This window comes from Callospermophilus lateralis, chromosome 5 (assembly GCF_048772815.1).
Source record: "Callospermophilus lateralis isolate mCalLat2 chromosome 5, mCalLat2.hap1, whole genome shotgun sequence".
NCBI classification, from domain to species: domain Eukaryota; kingdom Metazoa; phylum Chordata; class Mammalia; order Rodentia; family Sciuridae; genus Callospermophilus; species Callospermophilus lateralis.
The window spans coordinates 115,906,962-115,920,990 of record NC_135309.1 but is presented as its reverse complement, the minus strand read 5'-3'; the positions used below and the strand labels follow the sequence as shown (position 1 = coordinate 115,920,990).

At 33.5% G+C, this 14,029-nt stretch overlaps 1 protein-coding gene across 1 annotated transcript in view; it reads right to left on the bottom strand.

Moving 5' to 3' along the window:
• LOC143400491 (mannosylglucosyl-3-phosphoglycerate phosphatase-like) overlaps nt 1-13,769 on the bottom strand; it is a 53,066-nt gene extending 39,297 nt beyond the window's left edge. The window contains exon 1 of the mRNA XM_076857693.1: nt 13,609-13,769. Coding sequence (XP_076713808.1) covers nt 13,609-13,769 — 161 coding nt within the window. The remainder of the gene's footprint in view (nt 1-13,608) is intronic.
• Between the last annotated feature and the right edge of the window lie 260 nt (nt 13,770-14,029).

Sequence of the window (14,029 nt, the reverse complement as noted above, 5' to 3'; positions counted from 1 at the left end):
AAATTTGCAATCCTCCTACCTCAGCCTCCCAGGTCATTGGGATTACAGGTATGTACCACCCTGACTGGCTATAATTTTTTAACTGACTATTCAAATGAAAAATGTTAATAATGTCATGTATAAATGAAACTAAAAGAGGTACACATAAACACTAGGAGGGAGATAATTAAAGTACTATAAATTTCATACAACGTTCAGGAAGTAACAGAAGATTATAAGTTAAATAACAAATGAAGGATATATACATGTAAATGGCCTAAACACTCCCATTAAATAAAAGAGATAAAAAGATTAAGTGGAAAAACCCTACAATAATCTACTTGCAAGAGATACATTGTAACTCAACTCAAAGTGGATCAAGGACCCTGGCATTAGACCAGAGACCCTGTGCATAGTAGAAGGAAAAACTCTCCATCATATCAGCTCAGAAAGAGACTTCCTCAATAAGACTCCTAAAACACAAGAAGTAAAATCAAGAATGGGATGGCATCAAACTAAAAAACTTCTTCACAGCAAAGGAATCAAGAACATGAACAGAGACTCTACAGAATTGGAGAATATCTATCACCTGCACCTCAGATACAGCATTAATCTCCAGGATATATAAAGAACTCAAAAAACTTAACACCCAAAACACAAATAACCCAATCTATAAATGGGCATAGGAACTGAACAGGGACTTCACAGAAGAAACATGAATAGTCAAAAAAACATGAAAAATGTTCAACATCTCTAGAAATTAAAGAACTGCAAATTAAAACTACACTAAGATTTCATCTTACTCCAGTCAGAATAGCAATTACAAACAACACAAGTAACAATAAATGTTGGTGAGGATGTGGGGGAAAAGCTTCACTCATACATTGCTGGTAGGAGTGCAGACTGGTACAACCACTCTGGAAAGCAGTATGGAGATTCCTCAGAAAACTTGGAATGGAACCACAATTTGACCTAGTTATTCCACTCTTCAGCTTATACCCAAAGGACTTGAAACCAGCATACTACAGTGACACAGCCACATCAATGTTTATAGCAGCTCAATTCACAATAACGATGCTATGGAACCAACCTAGATGCCCTTTAACAGATAAATGGATAAAGAAAATGTGGTAAGTACACACAATGAAATACTATTCAGCCATAAAGAAGACTGAAATCATGACATTTGCTAGTAAATGGATGGAGCTGGAGAATACCATGCTAAGTGAAATAAGCCACTCCCCAAAACCAAAGGTCAAAGGTTCTCTCTGATATGTAGATGTGAACCCAAACAAGGGAGGATAAGGAGAGGAAGTATAGAAATTCATGAGATTAGATTAAGGGGAATGAAGGAAAGTGAGGAATTATGAGAATAGGAAAGACAATATAATGAATCGGACATAACTTTCTTATGCTCATATATGAATACATGACCAGTGTAACTCCACATTATGTTCAAAAATGGGTTCAAAATTATAATGTGTTGCACCCCATGTATTATGTCAAAATACACACTTCTATCATATATATTTAAAAACAAAAAATAAAAAGAATGAAGGAATAAGAATTTTAAAAATCAATAAAAGAAAAACTATGTGCAAAAGAGATGCATTTTAAATATAACACTATCAAAAGTTGAAAAATTGTAAATAATATACTATATAAACACTAACCAAAAGAACACTGATATAGCTATATAAATATAAGGAAAAGATAGAACTTAAATATTACTGCAAGTACTACTACAGTTTAAAAGGTATACTATTTTTAGCTATTAAAGTGTTTATTCAGCAGAAAAATATAAAATACATTTGTATGCAGTCAATAATACTGCCTCAATAAGGATAAAACAAAAGTTGACAAAAATAAAAGGAAGAAATGAAGAAATTCATTATCTTATCAATTTAAAAAAATACTTTTCTCAGTGTCTGACAGAATAACCAAATGAAAAGTCTGATAAAGATACAAAATATTTGAAAAACATGATTAATCAACTTGACAAAATTCACATACAGAAGACTAGACACAATAACACAATATGCCTGTTTAAGGGAAAATGAATTTTTTTTAAAAATATGCTAGATCTAATAAGTACTCAAGTTCTTTAACATAAAGAATATTCTCCCTTACTTTAATGAAATTAAAGAAGCACTCAGTAACAAAAGATAAGTAGAAAAGTTCTATATATTTAGAAATTAGGCAACACAAATCTAAGTAAGTTATGGGTCTAATTAAAAAATCACACTGGAATTCTGCAATGGATAATAATGGAAATACAACACCTTACAGCTTTTGAAATAGAGCTAATATGGTATTAGTAATTTATAGTTCAACATGCATATACTAGAAAAGCAGAAAAATTTTTAAATATGTAATCAAGTTTCAACCTCCAGGCAAGTTAGAAAACAAATACCAAATTAAGCTGAAATAAAGTAGAAAAAAAGAGTGAAAATAAAAATACAATAAATAAAAAAGTCAATCAAGCTAGAATTTCATTCATAGAAAAAAATTCATAAAATAAATATGCTATAGAAAAACTGAGAAAATTATATTATCAATAACAGAAATAAAAAAAATTAATACAGATTCTATAAATTTTAAGATGATAAAAAAGAAAATACTAAAAATATCCCTGGTAGGGGGATAAGAATATGCCTTGGTGGTAGAGTGTCTTCCTGGCATGCAGGAGGCCCTGAGTTCTATATCAGCATCACACACACATACACACACACACATACACCCCACCCCTCCTGTCAATTAGTTGGAAAATTCACACAAAACAAATTCCTTGAAAAATATAGCAAAACCAACACAAAGTTGTAAAAAATCTGAATTTTCCTGTCTATTAAAGAAACTGAAACCTTAATTTAGAACTTTTCAGCAATAACAAAACTCCAGTCCTATATCTGCACTGGAGAATTCTTCCAAGCACTTTTAAGAGGAAAATCTATTATTCTTAAACAAATTCTTCCAGAGAAGAGAAAAGGAGTAAGATTTTCCAACTAATTTTATAAGGTCAGAATCATCTTGATACCAAAGCCTGAAAAACAAAAGAAGATTATAAGAAAATATCACTTATGAACACAGTCACATAATTCTTAAACAAAATCTTAGCAGACTGTATTAATAATATGTAAGAAGAGTAAGACATTATAACCAAGTAGGGTTTATTCTAGGAATGCAAGGATAGTTGAACATAAAAGCAAAACATAATTATTACATTAAGGATAAAAATCGTTGATTTTCCTGCACCTATCTAAAAAAGACACAAAAAAGTATCGAATTTCAATATCGATTCATGGGGAAAAACTAATCATCAAACTAGGAATATGAATGTTTTAGGTAGAAAATCTTTTTTTTAGAAATTCACTACATAAATTTCAACATAAAATTTATATGTAAGTGCAAAAGTTCTAGAATAGAGAAGCAAATATTGAATGCCAAGTAAACTAAAGGACTTAGTTGAGCATCAAGACTTTCGATGATAAAACTATAGTAATTAAGATAGTAAAGTATTATCTTAGATGAAAGAGAACAAAGTAGACACACACATAGTCACTTGATTTGCTACAGAAACACTTCTTTTCAGTGTGGGAAAAGACAGCTTTTTCAATTAACAAGACAAGATATAAATATACAAATAGTGCAAGTATACACATATAAATATAATTATTAAAAATATATGCTACAAGAGCAAAATTTTACCCCTAACTCAACCACACATAAATATTACTTCAAGGTGGATCACAAATCTAATCTAAGAACCAAAGCAATAAATTATTTAGAAGAAACTACAGAACATCATCTTCATGATTTTGGAGCAGACACTTCTTAAGATGAGAAAAAACACAAATCACAAAAGAATGTATTGATAAATTTAGTTTAAATTAATAACATATATTTATCAAAATACACCATTAGAACAGTAAAAAGGCAAATACTGACTACAGAATATATCTTTAAAGCACATTCAACAATAGAATAATATCCAAAATATATTAACTACTCTTACAAATCAATTTTTAAAAAGGCAGGCAACTATATTTTTTAAAAAATTTTAAGCCTTAACTAAATAACAAATGTAACTGGCCAATAAACATGAGAACAAAATGCTCAATATCATCACTTAACAAGAAATGCAAATTAAGCCCACATGGTATATCTATACATATAACTATACACCTACCACAATGGTAAAATTAAAAAGACAATACAAAATGGCAAGAATACAAAGCAATTAAAACTCTCATACATTTATGATGGACACATAAGTTGGTAAAACTATTTTGGGAAGATGTTTGGCAGCATCTACTAAAACTATACATATGTCTGTATGTGACATTAAAATTCCTCTCCTGGGCATACACCCAACAGAAATGAATTCGGTCCACCAAATTATTATACAAGAATGCTGATGGTAGTGATTTCATAAAAGCAAATGTAAGAAAACAATCTAAACGCCCTTCAACGTTACAATAGATAAATAAATTGTGCTGTATTCACAGTTAGAATACAACTCAACAATAAAAGGAACAAATTATTGTTACATACAATATGGATGAATCTCAATGCTAAGCAAAACCAGCCAAACACAAATGATGGATGCTGTACAATCTTAAGGGGTAGAGAAAAGATAGTAGTGACTGGAAAGGGCATGAAGAAGTCATGTACTGTGCTGGAAATACTTCTTATCTACATGATTACATTAGTAAAAATTAAGTAAGCTCTACCCTTAAGATTTGTATTCTTCAGTATATTAAATATCTCCCTTTTTTAAATATTGGAAAAATATTTGAAAAAAAAATACATATGCACTATACAAGACAGTAAAGAAAAAATTATTTGTACAAAAATTGACTAGTACAGGAGTTCAGATGACCCTAAGGACAGCTATATTTAAGATGGACAGTAAAAGTTATAGGATTTGGTCCAAATCTCAGGAATCATCTAAGTAAAAAAGAATAAAAATATGAGCAAGATTATAAAATTTAAAAGTACAAGCCATATGTGATGATTAGTGTTAAGTATTCCAGCAGTTCCTAAAGTATTTCTTCAGACCAGAAGCAATCAGTATCACTTGGAAACAATGGAAATTCAAATTCTTATGCCCCCTTCTCAGATGCTAGGGTCAGGCACAGAAATGTGTTTTTAAAATCCCTCTGGGAAACTCTAATTCATGCAAAATTTGAGAACCAATGTTATAAAATAAAGTGAAAAAAGAAAAAAATCTATAAAAATAGGTCACAATTACAGTTTTACTCTTTGGAAAGTCCATGTAAATTATTTGGGATAAGGTTAATATATTAAATGAGAGATCAAAGTTATGAGAAAGAGGTGTTCTGGAGAAAAACTGATGAGTTTGATTTTAGACACAGAATGTACTATTCAAGGAAACATCAAAGTGGGTTTTCTCAACAGGCAGACAAAAATATAGAACTGAAAAGAGGTTGAGGCTAGATTATAAATCTAGGAATAGAATATGTGAAGTTGTTAATGCCAGAATTTACAAATGGCAATACACTACTAGGTATTAGAGAAACAAAATTAATAGAAATAGATCTTGCCACTGCAAATTTACAATCTAAATTAGAAGTTCTCAAATTTTTCAGTCAAGAACCTTTACATACTTTAAAAAATAATTAAGAAACCAAAAAGCCTTTTTATATGGGTGATAGCTGCTATTACTTACCATTTCAGAAATATATATATATATACTTGTTAATTTATTTAAATACCAATAAATCCAGTACATGTACATTTTTAATGAATACATTTTCAAACACATACACAAAAAGAGTAGACTTCTGCAAATTTCCAGGGACAGCTGGAGTCTCATATCTGCTGCTGCATTCACTCTACTGAAATGGGTTGCTTTGGTTGAAGAATATGAAGAAATTTGGTCTCACACAAGTAACTAGAAAAGTCTTTCAATAAACTTTCCAGATAACTGTGGGTATTCTTTTTGATACTACACCAAAACTCAGTAAAACAGTTTCTCAACAATTGTTTTCAATGTGGTATCTCAAACCATTTATGAATCAACTTTTCAAACTCAATAGACTCATGAAAAAAAATGAGAGTGAACAAGGCAAAGAACATCTATTAAGACTATTATGAAAATAGTTTTGGCTATGAGGTTTATATAAAAGGATCTCATAGAGATTTGTAAGCCTCCCTGGGCTGTTTTGAGAACTGCCTATTTACATTTGCAATACAAGTGATAGCTCAAAACTTCAAAGTGAACAAGCACAAGTTCTATATATTTTGTCTAATTAGTTACTATTCACCCTATAACCCACCCCCAAAAGAAACACTACCAAACCCCTCTCCAACTAAGGAGGTGCCCTATTAGACATTATCACTGCCCTTATTATGTGATCACTTTTGTTTATGAGATTTCTGTTTTGGTCTGCCTAATTATAGTCTATATATGTTCCATGATGGCTAGGATTATGGTAATTATGTCTAGTTATGTTCATATCTATAAATCCAGCATCTATCCCCCTCCATAAGGTCTATTTTCAATACAGCAGAATGATACTTTTAAAATCTGATAGTTTATATCATTCCTCTACTCATAACTTCCAGTGGATTCCCAGTTTATTTAAGGTGAAAACCAAAATTGTCAATATGACAATATATCTATGATGTGATTTCTGCTAACTCTGTGATCTCATCTTCTACTAATATCCCTTTGCTTTCTCAGCTCCAGCCAGTTGCCTCCTGATGGTCATGAAACCCAATAAGCAAATTTTCTTCTCACAACCTTTGCTCTTGCAATTTCTTCAACTTGTAACACTCCTCATAGACAACCAAATGTCTCATAGTACCTCGTTTTACTCACATTTCACCTCAAGTGACACCTATCCATGAGATCCCATCATATTAACATTTTTATAAAATAGTAGCCATCCCCAATCTCAAATTCATACTTCCTATTCTGCTTATCCTGTATTATTTCCATTTATTACCATCTGATAAAATACATGCTTTCTTCTTTTATCTTACTCCCAACTAAACCCAAGCTCTTATCAGGGCTGGATTTTTTTCTCTTCTGTTCCCTGCTATATCATCACTGCCTAAAACATTCCCTATACGGTTCATTTTATTGAGTTATATTATTAATAACTCATACATCAGGTATTCCATACCTGATAAATGGTATACTTTCAATGAATATTTGTTGAACCAATAAATATTAAATAAATCTCTACTTCAGTAAGCAGAGAAGTGAACAATGGAACTGAAGACTAACTTTCAGACACACAAACATTTAAGGAAGAGAAGTCATGACATCTTGCTAATCTTATAACCAAAGTCAAAATGGTCCACAGATTCCATCAATCTAAATACATACAAATTCTTTCTGCAACTTCTTAGTTACAATTATGAATATTCCAAGAAAAGCCAACCGCACAAGAATATTCATTAAATGAGTTCTGATTTCTTTTTATCATCAGAATAGTCCAGAAATCAGATGAGTACTTTCATTTGTTCCTTTAAAGGCAGTCACTAATGTGGTCTATTTTCTAGTATCTCGGTATGGTCTCCAAGTTTCATACCTTTGATACCAAAGATATTGCTGATCCAAATCTCTTGAACCAAAAGACACTAACATTTTCCTTAGTATAAAAAATATGTATATGAATAGGTTTAATAAAAGGCACGAGATGAAATAAAACTACTAAGAGCTTGTACTGAACTGCACAACACATACAAAGAATATATTTCCCAAATCCAATTCTGCTGTCAGACGTATATTGTTTTTAAGCCCTCAAAAGTCAATCCATGGTTTTTCTTTAGGCTTCCATAAAAATTGAAAGGAAACCTATTAAAAATCAGTAACATCCATTTTCTGAGAAACAGCTTTTTAGTTTGAATCCATCCCATTTATTGATTCTTGATTTTACTTCTTGTGCTTTAGAAGTCTTTAAAAAGTCGGGACGTAAGCGGACATGGTGATTTGGGTGTACTTTATTTTCTATTAGGCTCAGGGTCTCTGTTTTAATGCCCAAGTCTTTGACCACTTTGAGTTGATTTTTGTGGGGGGTGAAAGAGGGAGGTTTAATTTAATTTCACATACAGGTTTCCAGTTTTCTCCGCACCACTTGTTGAATAGGGTATTTTTTCTCCAACGTATGTTTTCAGCACCTTTGTCTAGCATGAGATAAACATATTTATGTGGCGTTGTCTCTGTGTCTTCTATTGTGTACCATTGGTCTACATGTCTATTTTGGTGTCAATACCATGCCATTTTTGTTACTATTGCTTTGTAGTATAGTTTAAAGTTTGGTAATGGGATGTCTCCTGCTTCATTATTATATATATTATATATATTATATATTATATATATATATATATATATATATATATATTCATATATTATTATAATAGCCAATTGCCTTGGCTATTCCGGGTCTCTTATGTTTCCACATTAATTTTATGATTGCTTCTTCTAGCTCTACAAAGAATGTCATTGAAATTTTAATAGGAATTGTATCAAATTTCTATAACAGTTTTGGGAGTATGGCCATTGGGCAATATTAATTCTGCCTATCCAAGAGCATGGGAGGTTTTTCCATCTTCTAAGGTTTTCTTCAATTTCTTTGTTTAGTGTTCTGTAGTTTTCATTGTAGAGGTCTTTCACATCATTTGTTAGATTGATTCCCATGTATTTTTTTAGGTTATTGTGAATGGGGTAGCTTTCCTAATTTATCTTTGCAACAAAGGAAACACTAAATAACATAAAGAGACAGCCTACAAAACTGGAAAAAATCTGCATCTCCACCTGTACCTCAGATAGAGCATTAATCTCCAGGATATATAAAGAAATGCAAATCAAAACTAAGATTTCATCTCACTGCTGTCAGAATAGTAATCATCAAGAATACAGGCAACAATAAATGTTGGCAAGGATGTGGTGAAAAAGGTACACTCATACATTGATGGTGGAACTTCAAACTGGTGAAAGCACTATGGAAAACAGTGTGGAGATTCCTCAGAAAATTGGAAATGGAACCACTATTTGACCCAGCTATCCCACTCCCTGGTTTATACCCAAAGGACTTAAAATTAGCATACTATAGTGACGCAGCCACATTTATAGCAGCTCAATTCACAATAGGTAGACTATGGAACCAACCTAGGTGTCCTTCAATAGATGAATGGATAAAGAAAATGTGGTATATATACTCAATGGAATACTACTCAGCTTTAAAGAGGAATGAAATTATGGCATTTGCCAGTAAATGGTTGGAGGTAGAGAATATCATGCTAAGTGAAATAAGCCGATCCCACAAAACCCAAAGCCAAATGTTTTCTCTAATGTGCAGATGCTAATTCACAATAAGGCAAAGGGCACTAGGGAAGAATAGTGTTACCTTAGATTTGGTAAAGGTAAGTGATGGGGGGGGGAAGCAGGGGATGTGGGGATAGGAGATAGTAGAATGAAACATGTATGAATGTATGTGTGTATACATACATACATATATATATATATATATATATATATATATATATATGATTCTGCAACATGCATACTCTGAAAAATGAGAAATTATATCCCACCTATGTATGACAAACAAACCAATCAACATATGGGCTAATACTGAACAGACATCACAGAAGAAATACAATCAATCAACACATGATAAAATGTTCATCTCTCGCAATTAGAGAAATGCAAATCAAAATTATTCTAAGATTTCATCTCACTCCAGTCAGAATGGCAATTATCAAGAATATAAGTAATAATAAGTATCGGCAAGGATGTGGAGGAAAAGCTTCAAATTGGTACAACTGCAAATTGGTACAACCACTATGGAACAAACCAAGTTTTCCTCAGAAAATGGAATATTACTCAGCCTTAAAGAAGAATGAAATTATGGCATTTTCAGGCAAATGGATGGATCTGGAGAATATCATGGTAAACAAAATTAGCCAAACCCAAAAACCAGAGGCTGAATGTCTTCTTGATAAGTGGATGTTGATCCATAAAGGGGGTGGTAGGGAAGAAACTTTGAATTGGACAGAGAGGAGTGAGGAGAAGGAAGCAGGTGTAGGGGATGGAAAGGACAATGGAATGAGATGGACAGCATTAGCCTATATACATGTATGATTACACTACCAGTGTGACTCTGCACCATACACAGCTAGAGGAATGACAAGTTGTGCTTCATTTGTGTACAACTGTCAAAATGCATTCTACTCTCATGTATAACTAATTAGAACAAATTTAAAAATAAAAAAAATTAATGACATTCATGAATGTCATTAGAATATTTATTAGAAGTTAAATTATGTTTCCAAAAATGTTATGGTGAAGTCCTAATCCCCAGTATCTATAAGTATAATGGAACCTCATTTGGAAACAGATTCTTTGCAGATATAATTAAGATAACATGAGACGATTAGGGTGGACCCTGATTCAATGACTAGTTTCCTTACAGGACAAGGGAAATTTGGGCACAGATACATAGAGGGAGAATACCATGTGAAGACAGACTAGAGACTGGAGTAATATATTTGTAATCCAAGGAATACCAAGGATTCCTGGCCTTTGCCAGAAAGTAGGTAGAAGCATGGAACAGATTCTACCACAAAGCCCTTAAAGAAACCAATTCTTCAAACACCTTGATTTCAGATTTTCAGTATCCAAAGCTGTGAGAGAGAGAGAAAAAAAAAACTTTTATTATTGAAAACAACCCATTTTGTGGTATTTCGCTACATCAATCCTAGGAAACTAATGCAATACTGATATAAATATATGAATAAATAAAAATAAGGAAAACACAAATCTTCCATTAAGAAGATAATTTGAAGTTGATATTTCACCCGTTAAATTAGAAAGCAAATAATTACAAATAATTTGAAGTTGATATTTCACCCGTTAAATTAGAAAGCATTAACTCCCCATTTCTTAAATATGAACTGCACATAGTCACTCCTTTCAAGTACAGCATGAAAATTCTGAGGGGAAAGAGTAGCTTTAGAGTAGCAAAACCTTACAAAGATCAATATTGACAATGATAAATCATGTTGGTAATATGTACCCCTAGGAAAAAATTATGAAAATGTGACTTTATTTCTATGTTCTATGGTATGATCTTAAGCAAAATACCAGACAAATCTCAAATAAATGATATACTACAAAACACCTCACAAGTACTCCTCAAAATTGTCAAAGTTATTATAAACAAAGAGGTTTAATAAAACAGCCACAGCCAAAAACAGCCCAAGGAGTCAGGAACAACAAATGTAATGTGGTATCCTGTATGGGATCCTAAAACACAAAAAGAACATCATGAAAAATTGCAGATATGAGAATAAAGTATGGATATTGGTTAGTAGCAACTATCAAATTTGATTCACTAACCGTAACAAATAACACTAATGTACTCACGTAAAATGTAAGTAATGGGGAATATGCAAAATTTTGTACTATGTTCATAATTTTTGTGAAAATCTAAAATAGCTTAAAACATTTATAAAAAATAAATGACCAACAATAAATAGAATTCAGTTCATTAACCACCATCACCACCATGGTCAGATTAAATTAAAAACTCACATTCAGAACCATTTTATCAGTTCAGTTGTACCAGCATGTCCCATCCTCCTCCATTAAAAAGTAGTACCCACTTTGTACCAGACATTAATGTGGGTACTGAGAAAAACAAGATGATAAAAACAAAGTTCCTGCTGAGTAGTTCACATTCTGATATAAATTCATAAATCTTTTTCTTTTTAGAGAGAGAGAGAGAGAGAGAGAGAGAGAGAGAGAGAATTTTTTAATATTTATTTTTTAGTTCTCGGCAGACACAACATCTTTGTTTGTATGTGGTGCTGAGGCTCGAACCTGGGCCGCACACATGCCAGGTGAGCACGCTACCGCTTGAGCCACATCCCCAGCCCCAAATTCATAAATCTTAAAGACCAAGGCATATGCAGTTTCCTACCTGATCCTCATCATGATTCCAATTATACATCCTATAGTGACTTGGAATGGACAATTTTGACTAAAAACACAGGCAGACTGTAAGCACTGGTGAAGGAAGAAACTAGCCTACCCCTATGAAGGAACACTGAGTAGGCCTCTAAATGGCTTGTACTACAATAAATGAACTTCTCCACAGAGAAGATGTAGAATTTCAAGAATAGGATTTTCTTCCCAATTCACAGAAGAGCTACATACATGCAAAAGAACTTGGGGAAAGAGATTAAAATACTGGAAAGATAAATACTACTATTCACTTCTACTTACCTATTCAAAAATTAACATTTATTATTGACTCAAATTTTAACATTTCCTTTCCAACACCAATTCCCAAAAAACTAGACACTCCTTCAGAAATAGTTTAATGCTCTTGTTACTCAATATTAAACAAAACAATGGTAGATTCCTCCACTTTCTTCTACTTAAACCCTAATGTTTCCCTTTCTGTGTGTATACATGTACATATACACGTTCTTTAACATGTCATTAACTACTATGTCTTGTTTATTGTATCTGCTATCTCCTAAAACCATCTGTTCCTTTTGATTCTTACTGCCCAACCTGACTTAATAACTACATTCATACAAAGAGCCTCAGTGATTTCTCCTTTTAATAGATTTTCTAACCTTTTATATCCAAAATCCCCCTTACTATTTCCAAAATACCTCTTGGATCATGTTACTAACACCTTTTTGATCATCTACAAAAACCAAGACTAGTTCTCCAATTGCTAACCAAACATTCAACATTTTATATGACCCCATGTTTTATATCCCATGCTCCTTTAGATTAGTGCCACACTGCCTTACCTTGGCACCCATTTGATTTCCCCATTTACTCTTTTTCATCTTTGAATTACTGAGAGCAATTAGATGGCATAGAGCCCAACCTCACTTTATAACAAATAAAGAAAGGAAAATAAAGTTCAGAGAGGTTTAAGTTACTTGCCTTATATTACCCAAGCAGGAAAAAAAAAATCAAACTTATAAAAACCTGGGTTCCCTAAGCTGCAATTCCTAATTGTTGTCACCTAATTCACATTCTACCAGTCTTTAAATTCCTGTCAAATGTCGTCCTGTCTTGAACACTCTAGGGCCGCTAGTTTGTAGATGTCTTGTCAAAAGATGAAGGAAAGATATGTTTAAAAAATGTAGGTTCCTGAAAATTAGTAGTTAATAGACATCTGACAATTTTATAATACAGAGAAGGGAGAAATTATTAATTGCTTAGAACAGGCTAAACGCTGTGATAGCTGCTTTCCATAAATCACCTCAGTTAATCTTGAGAAGAAATAAAACAATTCTCTCTTTACAAACGCTGAAATAGGTTCAATAAGCCCTGCTCCAAGATCACAAAAATAGTGGAAAAGTTGTGTCCAGATCCAGGGTTGGATTAAAAACAAGGGCACTTCCCACAGTGCACATTTCAAGACAGGGTCAGATACCAGACCCAGCGTTTTTCACCTTAGTCCTGCTACTACCTGCTGGCTCGGAAACCATTCCATTACTAGCTACACACAAGAGGGTCTTTACCAGGGAAGCCCTGCCAGCTTCCAGGCATTCTTGATGGGTTTCGGAAGCCACATATCCCGCTTAACCCCTCCAGAATCTGATGGGGGAAGATGGCGGCCACACCTAGCAGCGCCTCCTACAGGCTCTTCTGGACTCGGGTCCACGTCGTACACGTCGTTGAAATGAAGGATGGTCAAGTCGCAGGGACTGATGTCTCCTGGGCAAGAAGACAGCTCTGGGGACTGAGGCAGTGCCACCAGGGGAGCCTCCTCAACAGCCTCCATTCCCTAGAGAAAGGAACCACTCCGGCTCTCTCAGCTTCGACGTCCCCTCGACAAAAAGTACGGGTGCGCCTGCGCAAAAGTAGCACGTGGGTACTGTGGCGTGCGCGCGCACTATGGCGTGCTTTGCAGCCTTGCGCGGGCCCTCCGCCACCTTGGATCACCGAGGTGGTGCGCTGTGGCTCGCGGGCTGTTGAGGACCTAACGGAAACCCAGGTGCCTTTTGTTTCCTCTTTTCACAGGATGCAGCAAAAGGGGATTCA